Source organism: Centrocercus urophasianus, unplaced genomic scaffold (genome assembly GCF_019232065.1).
Source record: "Centrocercus urophasianus isolate 14NV4802_14NV808 unplaced genomic scaffold, USGS_Curo_1.0 seq_29, whole genome shotgun sequence".
Taxonomy (NCBI): domain Eukaryota; kingdom Metazoa; phylum Chordata; class Aves; order Galliformes; family Phasianidae; genus Centrocercus; species Centrocercus urophasianus.
In genome coordinates, this window is record NW_024884855.1 from 7,569,967 (window position 1) to 7,588,429 (window position 18,463).

General features: G+C 48.7%; 1 protein-coding gene across 1 annotated transcript in view; it reads right to left on the reverse strand.

Moving 5' to 3' along the window:
* Positions 1-1,537: 1,537 nt before the first annotated feature.
* LMF1 (lipase maturation factor 1) overlaps positions 1,538-18,463 on the reverse strand; it is a 161,660-nt gene continuing 144,734 nt past the window's right edge. Inside the window, 3 exon segments of the mRNA XM_042827867.1 lie at positions 1,538-1,789; positions 10,804-10,916; positions 17,735-17,918. Coding sequence (XP_042683801.1) covers positions 1,615-1,789; positions 10,804-10,916; positions 17,735-17,918 — 472 coding nt within the window. The 3' untranslated portion in view covers positions 1,538-1,614.

The window sequence follows — 18,463 nt, forward strand, 5'->3', positions numbered from 1 at the left end:
CTGAGCTCCGTCAGCGCCCAGACCGAGAGAAAGGGCCCGTTATGCAGCCCTGGGCTAAGCAAACAGGAAAAGCAGCCCAGCGCGGCCGCGCTGCCAGGCCGGGACCTACTCAAACAAAACCCGTTTGAGCGCGGCCGTGCTGGCGGCAGACTCAGCGACTCCAGCCGCTCCTAAAAGCAGGCCCTGTCTCACAGCCAGCCTGGGCCCGGCCGGGCGCTGCGGGCTGCACAGGGCTGTGCTTGTCCTGGGGCACAGCCGCTGACTCACGGAGCCCACACAGCACGGAGCTATTTCGGGTTTCTCAGCAGACCTGCGGTTTTTCTGCAGGCAATCCCAGGGCTAGAGATTTTATGCGTTGCGCACGTCACTTTGAACTTTTTTTTTCCCCCTTTGAGAAGAAGTGTCTGCAGCAAAATGTGCTAACAAGAAAGCAATTATTGCCACAACCCGTCGCTTCCAGCTGTTCACGCTTTGCTCGTTCCCGTCTTCGCCCCATGTCCCTGGTGTGGGCTCACCGAGTGGCACCCACATGGTCAAACCACTGGGGGTGACGTTAAACACAAAGCAGGAGGAAGGCACGCTCAGGAGCAAAGAATGGGGAATGCGGGATGCCCCATCTGCCCCATCTGTCCCACACAGGATTCTCTGAGCCCAGGGATGGTTCCCTCTGTGCTGCAGAATCTGTGGCTCCAGATGCAGATTGCTGCCTTGTGATCAGGGGGTGCTGAGCAGGACCTTCCCAAGGACAGGAATGTCTGGAAGAAAGCAGCTTTAATGGCTCAGTGAATTGCCTGAGGCTGGTGTGAGCTCTGTGCCAACAGCACATGTGGAAACTGCAACTGGATGGTTTGAAATGGGATGGGATATGGGAATGAGCATGGATTAAGATGGGACAGGGAGAGGACAGGGTAGGATGAGGGGGATGTGATGGTGAAGTGCCCTGTGCCAGCCCAGTGCCTCCTCTAAGCGAGGTGCATTGAAAAGGGAACGGCTCCTCTCACAGCTTCACTGTCTACATTCACACTGAAATCGCCATCAGTGCAACAAGTGTCTTAAAATGCACAGATTTACATCTGTATGAGTCTTGAGTGTGGCCCTGAGAGCTTTTTGTAAAGTAGACAGCACTGAGAAAGGGGAGGGAGGCTTTACTTTTACCTAACCTTTCCCCCTAACATACATTTGATAATTTTTGTCCATTTTGGGTCTGTCTGGCAATAAAGTGAAATTCCAGCATCAGCAGAAGTATTAAAATCCACTTCATAAATGCTTGTTGCAAATCTGAAATGTGTCAAATTGGACATATTAACTTGACTTAGTATTTGTTCATCTTTTTCCTGACTCTAGAGCTGATGATTTTCTAATGGAGCAGCCTGACAAAAGAAATCAATCATCAGGCAAGGCCACGAGAAGAAAGACAAACAGAAAGGAAGAGAAAGATGAGAAAAACCAGACCACAGCAGCAGGTGGACAGGTTGTCTGGAAACCTCCTGTAAAATATGTGTAAACAAGGATATGTGAAAAAAAAAAACCACAGAGATAGGGAAGAAGTGTGATTTATAAGGGAGTTGACGGCTCTCCCAGCTGGTCACTCTGGACCTGTCTCACTTCCCTCCATCAGTCCCGCTCTGGGTACGGCCAATTTCTGTCTTCATAAAACTTCCTCAGCCCCTGGAGGTTGACAGGGGGGAAGTAGGGTCCGATCCTCTTCCGAATCCACCATTTGCCCTGTGCAGCATGCGTTCCTCCAGGCTGGCTGAATTTGTACTTGAAATGTTCCCCTCGGATCCACCTGCAGGGAAACAAAGCAGAGGGTGGTAGGAGGGGCTGGGCACCAGCGCTGTGGGTGATGGATTGGATCCGCATTTATGTAACTTCCCTGCCACCACCATCAGTGATGCCAATGCTGACCGTGCTGGCTCCCTGGAATGCTATTTGAGGATGATGCACGGGAAAGGAAAGCCTTCGCACACCATCACTGTGTGCATAATCCAACACCACACTATGCTCCACACCCCTCTCTATGACCAAGTTGAAATAATAATAATAATAATAATAAGACACCAATACCATTTCTTTTTCTTTCCCAAAAGCACCTATGAAGTATTTCTGCTGGGAAACCTGTGGCACGCACACTCCCCCATGTCCCTCTGCCCCAGCGAACGGCTGCTCCCTTTGCTCCACTGCTTATTAGCAGGGCTCTGAGCGCATCTGTTTTCTGGCCGCCCTGGGAGTTGACAGAAAAGGAGATTTTAAAGCAGTGCAGAAAGAAGCATTCATCAGCCTCGCAAAACACGTTCGGAGGCTAACCATGCCGCTTGGTGCAGGAGCTGTGTCCCGCTTGATGTAGGGCATGCTGACAAGGGAAGGAGTAACACCCCAGTCCTTCAGCATCGGGGTCCCTGTTTGCAGAGTGCATCGCCGCATTCACTGGATAAGTTCATAAAATAACCCACAATATAAAAATGTCAAAGTCATGTCAGTGCTCATTTAAACCCGCTTTGCTTCACTACTAAAATACAAACCCTGCTACTGAGCAGGGCACTGCGCTCACGCAGCTGCTCGCTCCCGGGCTGCACCTCGGGACGCCATAAAGTCAGCTCCTACTGCTAAAATAATTAGGGACGACTCCTGTACATTGGCCATTAGCACTCACCTGTGTAACACACTCACATGGGAAGCAGGGGAGATTGCAGACGGCTGATAAAACTACAGACCAATTAAAAGGTCTGCCGTAATCACATCTTGACATCTCAATTTAAACCTTGATTGGCACCCAGATGAGCAATACAGAAATGATTCTGCTAACAAAACACATTAGCATGCAGCTGTTCACCACTTGCTGCTGATGGATCGTCCCCTGGCTGTGCCAAAAGCAGAGCAAACACCTCCAAGTTTCACCCTCCTGCAGGCAAAAAGGAGTGACCCAAAGTAGCCCAGAGCAGCGCATTTGGAGCTGCACAGAACAGCCCTCACCCAACAACTGATAGGGGCTGGGTGACAAGGGATGACGGTGGTGAAGGTGTGCCCCATGGCACCCCTGGTTCAGGGATCCTGCAGCTGTCCACTCTGTTACTGCTATGGCTGTTTTTACACCTTTTTTTCTGAGGCTGCTAAAAGTCAAATGGAGGCTGAAGTGTTACTCCCACAGTGTTTGCTTCTCAGGAGCACAAAATTTCCTGTTAATAATTAGAGCAGGAAGGTTTATGCAGGCTCAGTTAGCCTGCAGGCTCCTGTCTGAGACAGATAGGAGGTTTAACAGCTGCGATGCTTGGTTGCTTGCTTGAATTCACAAAACACATCTACCATCCCCAAACCTTCACTCTACCATCACTGGCTGCCTAGAGAGGGGCAAAAGCAGCTGCTCTAATCCTGAGCTATCATCATTCCAGGAAGCAAACCACTCAGACTGCTCCTCTCAGAAACCTGGCAAATAGCACCAAATAGAGGCAACTATGTTCCCTTTTTCTTGCTGGGGATGCAGAGTGTGCAAGACCGAGGGCTTTGTCTGAGCGCCCTGGGCAGGGCTCAGACACCCCAGTACTGCTTGGACCCTAAAGTACCTTCCCCTACACCAAGGTCCACCCAGGACCCTTCTGGAATGAAAATCTCCTTGCCCCTCCTGAATGGGCTTGCCTGCCCAAATTAAGCAATATCTATCATCTGATTTGGTATGATTTTTCCCATATGTTCTCTGTCTATTAAAATGTTTGCTATCAAAGGGATCGGCATGTAAAACTAGAACCGTGTGAGCATTAAAGCAACCACACACAACTGAAGCTGCATTTTTGTGGCAGAAAGTTTGCCTTTCTATCTGAGCATGTTTCCAGCCCTTATGTTCAGAGTCCAAACAAACCTGAGAGGTCCCCGTGAGCCCCAGCCCCAAACCAAACAGCCCATTTGTCCCACCATATCCCACCTGCATCAGGATGCACAGTAAATCCTGAGCTGCTCACAGCCTGTGAAAGCTGAGAAACTGCAGCAGAAAAACCTCTGAGCACAAAACACCAGGACATCAAGGCAGAGCATCCACTGCCCGTCCTCCCTGTGCCTTCCTGGGGTAGGGGAGAAACACAGAAAGCTTATAACCATCATCAGTCTTGACTCCTGAGGCTCACTGATGTAAAAACTGCAGCATTTAATACTCACTGGAGCCCCTCGTTTCAGGGCTCATAGAGTTTACAAGCTCCCCCACTATTTATAAGCTACCTGGGTGCCTCATTTCCGAAGTTTCAGTTTGCAGTCTCTATGTTCCCTCCTCCCTAATGCAGGGAGCAAGAACACCAGGGACCCACCAAGCCAGGGCTCACAGTTTGCAAACATCACCTGGTGACCTGCACAGCTGCAACCCATACAAACCTCATGCACACAGAATGAGGAACTGCTATGGGCTGCAGTTTGCCTTACAAAAAATGTTGCTGTTTTGCTTCCCCCCCCCCCCTCCAACTTTGGGGCTCATGCAAAGACCTTTTGGGGTAGTGGAAGGAATCCAAAGGTCCCTGAGGCTCCTGTGAGTGCAGGACAGTGCCAGCTTGCAGAGCCTTGCTGCTCAAGGGAAACATCTTCAAGAAGTTTATGAGGAAGCTGCTTGATTTCATCTTTGTTAAAAGGAGACTGATGCCCTCTGCTCATACCAGAGGGATGAGCAGTGCTCATGTTTCAGAGGCAGTCAGGAAGGTCAGGGAGGCCATTCCTCGCTGCAAGCACTTTCCCAGGATTTACCAAGTGAACACAACTCGAGCTCTCTCTGACCTGCTGGGAAGCAGTGGCAGCAGCTACATGGAGGAGGCATCCAGCCGAGCCCAGATGAGGTCCAATAGGAGACACCAGAGCAAAATCATCCCATGAAAAGCGTGATACGGTCATAATAAAGCAAACCAGACACTCCTCCTCCAGGAGACTGAAAACCCACTCTGCTATGACAACAGTAGGATGCAAGACAAGGGAAAAGAGCATCCCATTGCCAGCTCCATTGCAGAAGTGAAGCAGCCACACGTGTCCCCGTGCCATTGCCTCCTGGGTGAGCACGTGCCCTCCATCGCTGCCCGCACCAGGCAGGGCTTCAGCCCCGGGAAGGGCAGAGAGGCTAAAAATACTTTGCATTATTTTTTAAATCAATATATTCATCCCAGCAGATGCCTGGTAGCAGCTGCGCTGCAGCACTTTTAAGATTCGATCATATATCAGCCTATTATGACATCTTCCAACTGTACGTGTTAAAAATTAGCAGCAATATTGGAGTTGTTGCGAGGGAGGGCTAAATCTCCCAGACAGCTGTAATTAGTTCCAGAGGGTGCAGCTGTCTCCCTGCAACAGCTGAGGGGTTCGAGGGAAAAAACCAGAGCCGGTGTTTTCTGTTAGAATTAATGGCCTGACAGGGCAAGCCGGGGTGGGAGAGGGAAGAAAGAAACCAAAACACGAGGCGTCCTTTCGATGTGTTGGTTTTTTTTTTATCTCAAGGTTCCCCACTTCACTGTAAATCAGTGAGCAAGTGGCAGTGGAAAGTACAAATTCATTAAAGCAGCAGAGCCTCCATCACTGGCTCTCCTGCTTGTTCTAGCCCCATGAGCAGCAGCGATCATAAATTCAACTCAGCCCACGAACCGCTCGCAGTGTAAGGGCAGTTTTATGGGTTGTTTTTCCATGTCGCTGACTTCTCTTTCTCCGAGGTTCCTGAAAGGTCTGGCCCTTGAGCTGGAGCATCTCATCCTCAAAACTCTTGGGAGAGGGCAAAATGTCTTGTTTTGCCTCCATCTGACAAATTAGAACATGATGTGACAGGGACACGCTCTGGTGGGCACGGTGGGGATGGGTTAATGGTTGGACTTGATCTCAGAGGTCTCTTCCAACCTTAGTGTTTCTATGACTCTGTTCTATGATTCTTAGCAAAGCAAACCTAGTGGGAAAGGAACGTGGGTATCTACCAGGCTTAGGCACTGCCTGGATTCCCCTGGACATGGGGCCAGCACACAGTCTCTGCAGGTGCAGGCATGGAGCAGATCGGTCCCCACCATGGAGGTCGCTCTGTTAACATTGCCCCCATATGTAGGGAGCAGCAATAAAACCCAACAAGACAGCCAAAAGAACATGTTGGGACTCTTTCACCCCTGAGAACTGCATCACTTCCCAGGACAGGTCTCATCGCTGGTAAATGGCTTTTCATGGGAAACATACAAAAAACATCTTTTCCTTGCAGAAGACACCTACAACACATACTTTCCCTTAATCCTCTGCTTCCTGCCTTCCTTCTGCACCACACTCATTAGTTACAGGATGACTGTTGCCCCTGTTGGGATGGACTTCTGTTTGTTTGTCCTATTTAAAAAAACACACTTTTTGGTCTTTTACTCTAAAAAAGCACCACGACTTCCATAGTGTTCCTAAAACCAACTCGACCACCCCAGGGCTGAGCCCAGAGCCTTCCTCCTCCCACGCCATCCTCTCCCCAAGGTTTTGGGGAGGTGTCTTTTCCTGCACCCAAGGGAGCAGCTGCTGGTTTGCGTAATTTCTGATTCTCTTCTGTGCTCATCAGGGCTGTAAATAGATATTTTAGGGCACAGCCCTTCCCAGTCAGGTAGCATCAAATTGGAAGCACTGCCACCATAAATAACAACCGCTGCGACAAATCCAGGGCTTCGGCGGCACGCTGGGGCTCTTCCAACAGAGCGTGACTATAATTGGAATAAAAGTCCTTAAGTGAACATGATTTAATATCAGAGACACTGAACACTTCAGGTCCAAAATAAAATCGATATTTTTTTTCCTCCCCCTGTAGGCAAAGCCCCGTTTTTGTTTTCTCTCGTTGTTGCAGGCTGTTTCCATGACGGTGCGTTAAACACTTATTAATTTCTCAGCCAAAGCCCCACCATTCAGATTTATGACGGCGGGTGTTTTATGAACTATCCGCTGCACAATAATATTTTGTAAATCTACATTCCACAAACATCACTTTGCTTGAAGTAAAGCTTCACACTCAGCTAGGCCGGGTGCTCAACAATGCCCTCATTTTTAATCAGTCACCTGTTTCTCATTTTAAGTTTATCACACTTGAAAAAATACTATAATTTCTAGAGTTGTAAAGAAACCTACAAACTTTGGTCTCAGAAATTTCATTTCGAAGGCATTAACTCATTTTGAAAGTCCCTTGGCTATTTAAGGTGTAGAGTTTCCATTAACAGAATAAACTCCGCGGAGTATGGAGCGTAATGTTCTTATGGAAAACAGTCCCTTCCCCTAATTATTTAGTCTAGCAGGGAATGAAAATAATTAAGTCTCAAAATTCCCCTTAGAGTGGAGGGGGAACTGGGAGGAAAGCAGCTACTGAAGGGAGTGGAGAGGCGATGGCTGGAGGTGGGCATGAGCAGCATTAAGTTTTGCAGTGACAGCCCCACACCACCCAGGGCAGCTTTGGACCCTTCCATAGCCCAAGAGCTCTGGAATTCTCTCTTCTTCTCAAGTATTACCATTATGGCTCAAATTTAAGGTCGTTGCTTGCAACTCAAATGAGTTGCACCGCCAGAAAGGCACTGAGAATCTGCACATCCAGTGCTCAACTCATTGCTGCTAAGGAGTTGAAATTAAAAAATAACTGAATGGCTTGGGCTAGAAAGGTTCTTAAGGATCACACACACTGGATGCCTTGCTTATAAAATCACAGAATGGTTTGAGTTGAAGAGGACCTCTGAGTGCTGTCTGGTCCCACTCCCTGCACTGAGCAGGGACACCCACAGCTCCATCAGTGCTGAGAGCCCCATCCAGCCTGACCATGGTGTGTGCAGGGATGGGGCACTGCCACCTCTCTGGGCACCCTGTGCCACTGCACACCACCTGTGGCATAAAGAACTTCTTCCTTATAACCAGTCTAAATCTACCCTCTTTTATTTTGAGATCATTTCCCCTTGTCCTATCGTAACAGACCCTGCTGAAGAGTCTGTCCTGCTCTCCAACTGTTCTCACACCACAGCGTTACCCATTATGGCCAGGGTTCTCTGGGTGGATGGGGGTGCAGGAGGGACCCTGCTTCAGGGAGCCTAAAATCCAGTGAGGAAATGGCATTTCTGAAATGCAGGAAGAAAGCCCCAGCAAGGCAGGGAGGGAGCCTGCCTGAGCAGAACGAATGCGGGAGCAGAAGGGGCTGCCAGAGCTGCTGGAGTGTGCTGGCCATGAATGGCAGAAGTGTAAACTCAGCAGAATTGGGAAGGGGCATAAAAACTACAAAAAAAAAAAAAAAAAAGAAAAGAAAAAAAAAGAAAAAAAAGAAAAAAAAGAAAAGCAAATGATCAGTTTCCATGTGCAGAGGAAGTGCTAGCAGCAAACAGTAATGGAAGAAGCACAAATAACAACCAGGGACTAAGTCACGTCCTCACACCTGGGTGCAATGCAGGGAAGCCAGCGCAGGTATTGGGGTTGGCCCACTGAAATCAGAAATGTGAGCAGTAAACAGGGTGAAGCAATGCGTTGGACTCCAGGCTGGGCCAAAAGGAGCATTTGTAAATTGTTATTTTTATTTTAAGCCACCCAAAAATACACTAGGCCCATGAAAAGCTTTTAAAGCAAAAGTAATGCCAGAGCAAAGGCAGCTGACACATAAAACCAGCACTGGATGCTGATCTTTTCCTACTATAAACTAGCTGCTAAGGAGTGAAAACAGAGTCTGAGCATTGGTTAGAGCAAGGTACTGCATGAATCAAAGCCCTGTTTGCTGAGATATGGAGCACTGTGTGCAGTACACAGCAACACACTGCTCTGCCATCGCTGACCTGCCTGTGCCCCTTGAAAACTCGGCAGTCACTATCCTGTAAGTGCTAACAAAGATAAAGATTTGCTGTATTTTAAATTCCTGAAAATACAATTTCCTCACCTGTCACAGAACACACTAAAAACTTATAAGCTTTTTATATGTTTTTTAACACCACCGGTGCCAGAACACACAGAAGAGGTGCAGCCCTTTGTGGCAAAGCCCTGAAAGATGTGATGCACGTCTCATTTCTGAGCTGCTGTGATGTTTGTAGTTCCGGCTGTGGTGAGAAAAGGGAGCAGCGCTGCTGGCACTGGGCAGAAAACAGCTCTGGGATTATGGAGAGCTTCTGTCGCCGCCGAGCCCTGCTCACTGCCAGCTGCCACCAGCTGGTACCCACATCTGGCTACTGGCACTGGGGGACACCCAGCTCCAACTGGGGGCTCTGACACAGGGCCGGCACCATACAGGCCTCCAACAGCTCCTCCAGCACTTTGTACCCCACCATGATCTCCCAAATGCTCCCCAAAGGAGTCCTGCAGGTCCCAGAGCAGCCCTCTCCCAGCCAAGCAGAGCTAAAATCCCTCCATAAACGGTATCAAAGTTGTACCCATCCATGCTAAGGGACATGCTGGTATCTCCCAGCACGCCTTTTGGAACAGTAGTTAACACAGGCTCTCCAAGAAATCTCCTGGGCTGCAGTCAGGATGTAATTATTTGTGTGCATAACCTGCTGCCCGTGCAGCCCAAGGAGCCATGGCAAAAAAGCCTGGACTACACACCCAGATACAGCATACAGGGAGGGCTGCACTGAGAATATGGGCTCTGAAAAGGGAATCCATACAAAATCCCAAATAACTGATCTTACAGCAGTCTCAGCTCCTATCTTTGGAGGAAGAGTGTCACCATCAGCCTGCAGTAATGCTCTGATGGGGCACTAGTGCTGCACGAGACCATTCTGGCTGCTTGGGCATCCTCAGAAACGTGGTTATAAGAAATACTCAAACACAGTGTTGGGACACTCACTGGTGTCCCAAGCTGTGTATCTTGTGGTCTTTTCTGTATATATACATATATACAATCTCAACATATACTGAATCCCACATCCAAAAGAAAGCACTTTGGTAAAAGGTGGAAAGAAATTCTTAATGTCTAAGCTAGAAAAGTCTCCCCATAGAGGATTTTGGGGACACAAACTATGTTAAAACTGAAAAGCACAGCTCTGCTTCAAAAGGAAGTTCACTTCACATGGTGCTGGGAACCTTAATCCCTGTTTGTAATGCATCATGAGAACCTCAAATGGAAAACATTAGCAAGAGCATAATATTACTTGAGTTGATCCAAAATTCCCTTAAAATATTTTTTCAGCTAAAAATAACTTCATCAACAAAATAGACACTTTTGTGTAAAATTTCCTTTTGTACAAAACCTTGGGGTTTTCATCTGTGCTTTGCACTTGCTGATGTTTGCTTTGTCACTGAAAATGCAAACAATTCCAAGACAAGTGTCAACAAAAACAATTCTTTTTGCAGGACTGTTTCATCTTTGAAGTATCCCAATAGGCTGCTGGAAATGGTATTTTTGATCTGACCTTGCAAAGAGATCATGGCAAAAAATCTGAGGCTGTGGGGCAGGAAACCACCGTGGTAGGTAGGATCCATGTCCAAGAGAAGCAGTGCTGGGCGCTGGGAAGGGGCCAGCCATGTGTCCCTTGTCCCCATCATGGTACTGAGCACCAGATCTCTAGGGAGACAAGTTATTTAAACTGCCCTATTAAATACCACCCGCGTGGCATCAAACACAAAGAGCAATCAACCAACAGGGATGGTGACTCAACCACCTCCTTGGGCAGCCTGTTCCAATGCCCAGCCGCTCTTTCGGAGAAGAAATTTCTCCTGATATCCAACCCGAAACGCCCCAGCACAACTTGAGGCTATCATCTCTCATTCTGTGGTTGGTTTCTGGGAGACCGACCCCCACCTTGCCACAACCTTCTTTCCAGTTGGAACACTTATGCTGAATGCACAGCCCAGGTTCTTTCTACCAAGAAGCCTGCCCCAAGCACTTACCGTGGGGGATCCCTGTCCGCAAATGGGTTTGTTGCCATCAGAGACAGGGCCTCCTCCTCCTGAGCCAGCAGCTTCCCAGCCAGGTGGATGATCCACTCGTTCTGCTCATATGTCTGCGAGAAAGAGGATGAAATACAGATGTGAGGCACCTTTTAGCTGTAATTAAACAATTAAACACATCTGTGTGATCACTGGGCAGGGAGTACAGTTGTTGCAATGGCAAATGAGAGATTTGCTGGTGCTGCACGATCAGACCGTGCAGGTTCCAAAACCTCAAGGCTGAGACCCACTGAGAATTCATCCATCACTTCAAAATATGTTGCTTTCCCTGTTGTGCTATCAGACAAATAATAGAAGTGAATTCTCTATTCCTGGATTCTCAGCTACCCAGACTACCTCCAACATCTGTGCCATGCCCTTTTTCCTGCTACCACTGAAACCAAATAAATCAGCCCTAGAATGCTGTAGCCCACATAGAGCTGCCAATTTTGATTCCGTATTTACCTCCCTCCATGAATGAAAGCTCCTCACCCCCTGCAAGGATTTTTGGTGAGGCTCCATAAAAAGCATTTCCCCTTCTGGTGACTTTCAGTGCCTTATACTCATTTTTTCTCCCTTTTTAAATGTGCACCTAACTGGATTTTTTAATGCAAGCAGTAGGGGACACTGTGGGAAAGCTAAACCCAGCCATTTGTACCTGCAAGAGTGTGACTACTGCAGAACATCAATGCAAAGTTACTCTGCAAATCTTTTATAATGGCAGTTTGTTATTTCCGTTGCTAAGGGAAATGGCAGAGAAAGGAGACGCAAAGCCCCAAATTCTGGTGGGAAGCTCCATCAAGCAGCAGTGCTACCTCACAGAGCTTGTGACCTGTGCTCATCACAAGCTAAGAGGAAAGCCTCAGATATTTCAGACTAGAGCTTTGCAGAAAGTTTCCTAGTGGTACTGCCTGATGTGCAAGGAACCTGCGGGTGAGAAGCCAGAGCTGCACAGAGGACCTCAATTCTTCAGAGCCTGCTGCAAACCCACAGGGCTCGGTGATGGCGGAATGGGCTCCTTGGCTTGCCCGCTCTCCAAACCATTAATTAGCGGCTCCATGCGCACGAGAGTTGGACTTCTGGTTTGTAAAGTGTTTTTCTTATAAAATTTACAGCATGTCTGGCCCCAGCAAGGTCTGCGGTGAGAAATTTCCACCCGGCGCGGCCCCCCCTGCTCCCCCGGCACCACGGCCTGGATACGGCGCGATGCTGGGAGCACTGGGAGCAGCGGGGCTGTGCTCACGTCTGTGCTGCTTTACTCATTACCCAGTAAAGTGACACGGTGGTGAAGGGGGAAAGAAAGAGCCCAGGTGATTTGGGCTCCATCCAGGGCAGCATCGTGGAGGTGACAGTTCCTCTCTGTGGCTCCACTGGGAGCAGACTGAGCAGACCCTGTGCTGAGCTGCTATACCTATCTGTGATATTTAGGATGGGAGGGACTCACCTGGCACTGAGCGAAAACGGAAGAGTCAGAGCTTGAACCACCAAAAACATTAAATACAAGAAGCCAGGAGCTTCTTGTATTGAACAACACTAAGGTGTGCATGGTGGGTCCATCTTTTGGTTTTGGATCTTTGTAAGTGGAAATCCTACAGCATCCCTGGCCATTTCAGGTGAAAAAGCCAAGGGCAAAGCACACCCCCAGGCATTTTCCTGCTGTTGTTGGGACAGGAACACTGGCATCGGGACCAGCATACAACACCAGCATCAACCCAATGAAAAGGCATGAGAAGAGCAGCTCCCTGAACCAGGCTTTAGGCAGAACACATCATTGGGACTGGATTTGCTCCTTGTCCCCATCTGTGTGCATCGCTGCAGCCTCTCCAGTACCATGCAGCAATGCTGCACCCATATTTCTCTGTAACCTTTTCTATTTTCCAGCATCTCCATAATGATTTACATCCACCAGCTTCACCGTTTTCAGATTTTACCAGTGTATAAACACAGAATTCTCACCTTGAATGCATTCATTTACATACAGATATATTTCATAACCCTATAGGACTTTAAGCCCAATCACCACTACTGCAGCAGTAGCAGCAGCAACGAAATTCTGCAGAGATAATGCGAAAGAGAATAAAATAATCACAAAAAATATATTAAAAAAACCCAACAAGCAGCACTACAGGGAACACATTCCCAACTGAAATAATAATAATAAGAACCCTTTTCCTCCAGGTTTAATTGGTCATTTAATGGAAAAGGACTGTGGATTAGTGTGGCATTTTATTGAATCTCAGTCCTGGCACAGGCGCACGGGAGGAGGTAACTCTGAGATGCACATGTGGAAACAGCTGGAAACTTGGCATTGGAGCCCTGCATTATGATTTTGCATGGTTGGGAGCTCTGCATGTTCTCACATTGGGTGGATGGCGGGGGAGTTTGCATTTCCATGCTGTTGTAAGGGGCATTTCTGGCACCACAGCCTACCCCTATTGTGGATGCAAAGCAGTAACTCCACCACTGGGGATGTTTTCACCCAACACTCATATTTCTGCTTACACTGATGTTTAGGAGTGACCTCAGCACTCACTATTTGGAGAAGCTGAGCTATCAGCTAGAGGAATGAACCATATCACACAGAAGGAACAGCACAACCAACACAAAGCTTTGCTTCCTTAGAACTCCATCTCAGTGCCTGCTGCCACCCTTCTACCCAAGAGGATTAACCAAGGAAGGCTAAAGGCTACACCATGTCCCACCACTTCCCATCACCTCCCAAGGCCAGGTTCCATCACTTCCCATCAACTCACCCTCTTCCTAGGAGTTCCCCAAAGAGGCAAACCATTCCTCTGCAGTACTGTTCCCATTGTACCATTTAAGTGGGCAGTTTCCCCAACCCACCAAGAGCCACCCCTTAAGATGCTTTCCCCTCCAGGGAAGTGTCCCCAGAGGAAGACAACCGACCCCAGCTAAACAAAGAAAATACAATTCCTACATTCTGCACATAGACCAAACCACCTGAATGTGGCAATGGAAAATGGAAGTGAATCGAAGTCTGTGTTTTTAGGAGGGAAAGGAAAGGAAATGTAAAAGGCTGTGCCTAGTGCACTGCGCATGAGGTTTAGGTTTTACTGCCCTGCACACACCTCCTTCTGCACGTTGCTGCCATGCAGCGTTTTCCTGTACCTCCTGGCTGGAAGACCCAGGTAACAGACATTGGAATACAGTATTTTATTAAAATATTCATCTCCCTTCTCTCCATATTGGGTTTCTTTTTCTCAGCTCTCCCAGTGCGTGCAGTAAGGCGAACCCTCCTTTCCCAGCTCCCCTGTCCCGCTGCTCACATTTCTGTTCTCTCTTTGGGAGTCAGCTGAGTTGCACCCATAAACTCATCCATCACATCTGGCAAACACACCTTTCTCCTAGGTGCCCCACGATTGCTGTCATTTAGTGGTAGTACATGCCACTTCAGAGGGCTTTTAGGACACGGTGATGTGCAATCTGAACGGCACACTGGCATCCTGTGCCCTGTACTCAGTTAACACGAGGTAACACAATTCCCAATTCACTTCTTCACAAACACATGCAACAAAGTGATCTGAATTTTAGCTGCACACCTTCTGCACAAAAACCATCCCGACACCTGGATACTTTTGGAGTCACTTCAAGGTATAACAGAACACTGAGCTTTAACAAACAGTGCTGAGGTGGGGCTGGGGTTGTTATTTTCTGTCTGGTTACGACCTGGTGAGCAGCACAAGCATGTTTCTGCACTGGCCAGACGCAGACCCCACTATGGAAAGCTGACACAGTCTAAACAGAAGAAATACCCTTCATGCCACAGGAAGGAGAGAAGAATCCCTTCCTTTGATTTTTCATTATTCAGATCACTGAAAGCTTTCCACTGCTGCCCAATGGTGAAGAACACATTTTGTTCTACAAACAAGGTGCTTCTGCCAAGCCTGAGGCATCCTGCTACCAGGAAAAGTGACCAACTCAAAGCCCCTGAAGCATGAGCAGTATTTTGTTTTCTGGTTGTTACTTCTGACCGATGCTGAACCCACCACAGGCTGCTGCAGATCTGCCCACAGTGCTTTCTGTACCAGTAGCACAGCATGGCTCCATTTGGGGTTGTGGTGATGGGGCCCCTACGAACACCCACCGTAAGTCAGATGATTACAGGAGCGCTGCCATCAGCTGGAGGGCACACAATGCTTGAACAATCTCTTTCCAGCAAAATCGAGATCTCTGCATTAAAACAACCAGCTGCAGATTCTGCCGTTGCATTATCTTCCTGTTGGAAACTTTTTTCCTACCGCTTAACCTGAATTTTCCCAAGATTAAATCATATTCTGCCACTTAGCCCATTATTTCCTCCCTTCTCCACAGGGACCCAGAAAACAGATTGTTATTTTCCACTTTGCGGTAGGTTTTCCTACATCCCAAATCTGCTCTGCTGCCTTTCCTCCTGCTCCCAGAGCATGCAGAGCTATTCTCATGGTCGCTGTGGAATCAAGATTCTGTAGGCCCCTCTGTTGCACCCGTGCCAACTGGCTGCATCCTTCCCAAATTAGGATGCTCAGCTCAGGAGGGGGGCTTTTCACTTCTATCTGCTCAGACCCAGACCTGCAGCACCACTGGGGGCTTTTAGACCTCTTCCTCAATTGTAAATGGCATACTGTATTTGAGTAATAAAATTAACATCACAAACATCGCTTCCTGGAAAATAATGCCACGTTACATTACTTATAATCAAGGCACTCTGGCAATTAGCAGCCAACTGCTAATTGCAGCTCAGAGCAGGGCAGCATTGGCTCTCCCTGGCTCCCCCATAGTGGGCTCACAGCACGTCCTGCAGTTACAGCCAAGGTGGGAGCTGTGCAGGAGGACGGCGTCGTATGTCAAGCGGTGATGAGGTGCAAAGAGGAACCTGTCAGGAGCAGCACAAAGGGATGGTAAATACCTTCCCCCAAACTCCTTGGACTTTTCTGCAGCCTGTCAGAACGGGATATGGCAGGTCCTTAAGCGGCTGCCTCCAGCACCAACCCCGCGACGGCGGCAAACAGCGGGGTGAAAAAATCCAGAACTTCTAAAAACAAATTAAACCTAATCCAGAGGCTGAAGGAACTTGGTTTTATGGACTCCATAAACTACTGTATGGGCTTTGTGGAACTCACCCGACTGCACAAACTTCTGCTGGGCTTTTGGCTTCTGGTTCCTCATCCTTCCCACTGCCTTACCAGACTCGATCGGAGCAGTGAGAAAAGGGGCAGCCAACAGAGTACTGGGCTGCATCAGCAAGGGGTGACAGTGGGGCAGGGAGAGAACTGTCCCCCTACTCTGCTCTGCCCTTGTCCAGCCTTGGGGTCCCTGGCACAGAGAATTGTGGAGCTGATGGAAGGGGTCCAGAGGAGGGCATGAGGACACTCAGAGGCTGTGGCACCTCTCCTATTGAAACAGGTGGGGAGCCAGGAATGTTCAGCCTGGAGACTCCAGGGACACCTCATGCAGCCTTGAAGTACTTGAGGAGAGCTTATAAACAGGAGGAGAGCAACTTTTTATACGGGCAGATAGTGACAGGACAAGGGGGTATGGCTTTAAACTAAAAGAGGGGAGATTTAGATCAGATATTAGGGGGAAATTCTTTACCAAGCTGCAGTGGGAGGCCGTGTGAACACCCACATCTTGCTATGGAAAGGATCTGTGGCCTCGTGGCAACCTCGCAGCAGGAGGAGACAGCACATCTCCTGTGCACGAGCACTAATTACTGCTAATCAGCCGGTGCGGACAGACGCCTTTGCATGTGCACGGCCCAACAGCCCCCAGGCTGATAGGTGCACTTCAGGGAACCTCCTGGTGCATTAAAAAAATAATCATAAAGATGCAAATGAGGCTGTGTTATTTCCTCTTCCTGCTCGTCCCCAGGCTGCCCCATACATCACTGTCACTCAGCGCACAGCTGCTGCCCGCCGACAGACAGGGCTGGTGCGTGGCAATGTCTCTCAGCACCAGTACAGCAGCACTTGCCATGATGCTGTAGTATCAGTGCCTTGTGCCTATTTGGGCTCCTCAGGCTGTGGGCATTCTGATCTGGTGGGGGCATCCAGCCCATGGCACGGGGTGGGGCTGGGAGGACTGTGAGGTCCCTTCCAACCCAACCATGCTGTGATTCCATGCTGGAACCCTCTTGAAAAGCAGGAAGCTTTAAACCAACAGCTCCAACTTCTGCACCGTCATTTAGTGCTGAGCAACGCTGCTGGCCAGAGCTTTAACCTTTGCTGTCGTCTTGCTGAGGGATAAGCATACCTAATGCAGATTAAATGAAATTCCAGCACACAAAAAAACTAGCGGGGTAAATATAAAACCATAGCCAAAGAGCGATGGTTATGTCATCACTGAGGAATCTAAGAGGCATCTAAATGAAAATACCACAAAGAAAAAACAGTGAAGTTTGGGGCAGGGGGAGAGAAAGAGGAAGAACGCCAGGAAGGACCGTGAAAACAAGGAGAGAAATGGGGCTGCTCACACCACTGCCATGAGCCCCAACTTTGTAACACTACTCTACATTCTCCTGGTCATGCCATTTTGCAGAAAAGGCTATTGGACGTTAACAAATTAATTTACAATAATTCCCCTCTTCTCTTCCTTAATGGAGACCCATTTACCTGTCTGTGGGTGCCAGGTGAGGATGCCACGTCCCTATGCAGAACAGAGAGCAATGGCTGCCCACCATGCCACCACGTCAGGGACAGGCACTACCTCCATCTCTTTAACTCTTGTTATTGCTGAGAAACAATTAAAAAGCCTCACAGCAGCAGACATCCTTTAGGAATACAATTTTTTTTAAAAACGTAATTAAGTTAGCTGAGGCTTCAAATATCCCCCCCCTGCCCCACGCACATTGTAAATTCACATGGATTGCTTTCCCTGGTCCAGGGGATGCACGTACCTGGAAGGCCGCAAACCACATCAGCCAGTCCAGGCGGTAATGGTAGGGTGAGATGAAGCACGGCCGTCTCCACAGGTCCCCAGGCTTGCACTTGAAATCAAACTCCTGCCAGACAGCAGCGGGGTCATTGGGGTCTGGGCTGGACGTTCCCTGGAGGATGACTTCGGTTCTCTCCTTGGTGATGCTGCAGAACACAACATCAGGTCTGTTATCTGTCTCAAGTCAAGGGTAGATGTAGCACTTCGGGACATTGTTTAGTTGGCGTGGTAGTGAGGGCTTGGGGTTGGACTTCGTGACCTTACAGGTCCTTTCCAGTCCCAATGATCCCGTGATTCTATGACTTTCATTCTCTTCGTGGGCCAACTTCTCTCTTTGGCATAGAATCATAGAACGGTTTGAGTTGGAAGGGACCAACTTAAGGCCATCTGGTCCCACTCCCTGCACTGGGCAGGGACACCCACATCTGTGCTCAGAGCCCCCTCCAGCCTGATTGTGGGTGTGTGCAGGGATGGGGCACTGCCACCTCTCTGGGCATCCTGTGCCATTCCTCAATTGCCATTAGCATAGAGCTTCTTCCTTATATCCAGTATGAATCTCCCCTCATTTAGTTTTAAACCATTTCCCCTCGTCCTGTCACAACAGACCCTGCTGAAGAGTCTGTCCTCTTCTTTCTTACAGCCCCCTTCAGATACTGGAAGGCTGCTAGCAGGTCTCCCCAGAGCCTTCACT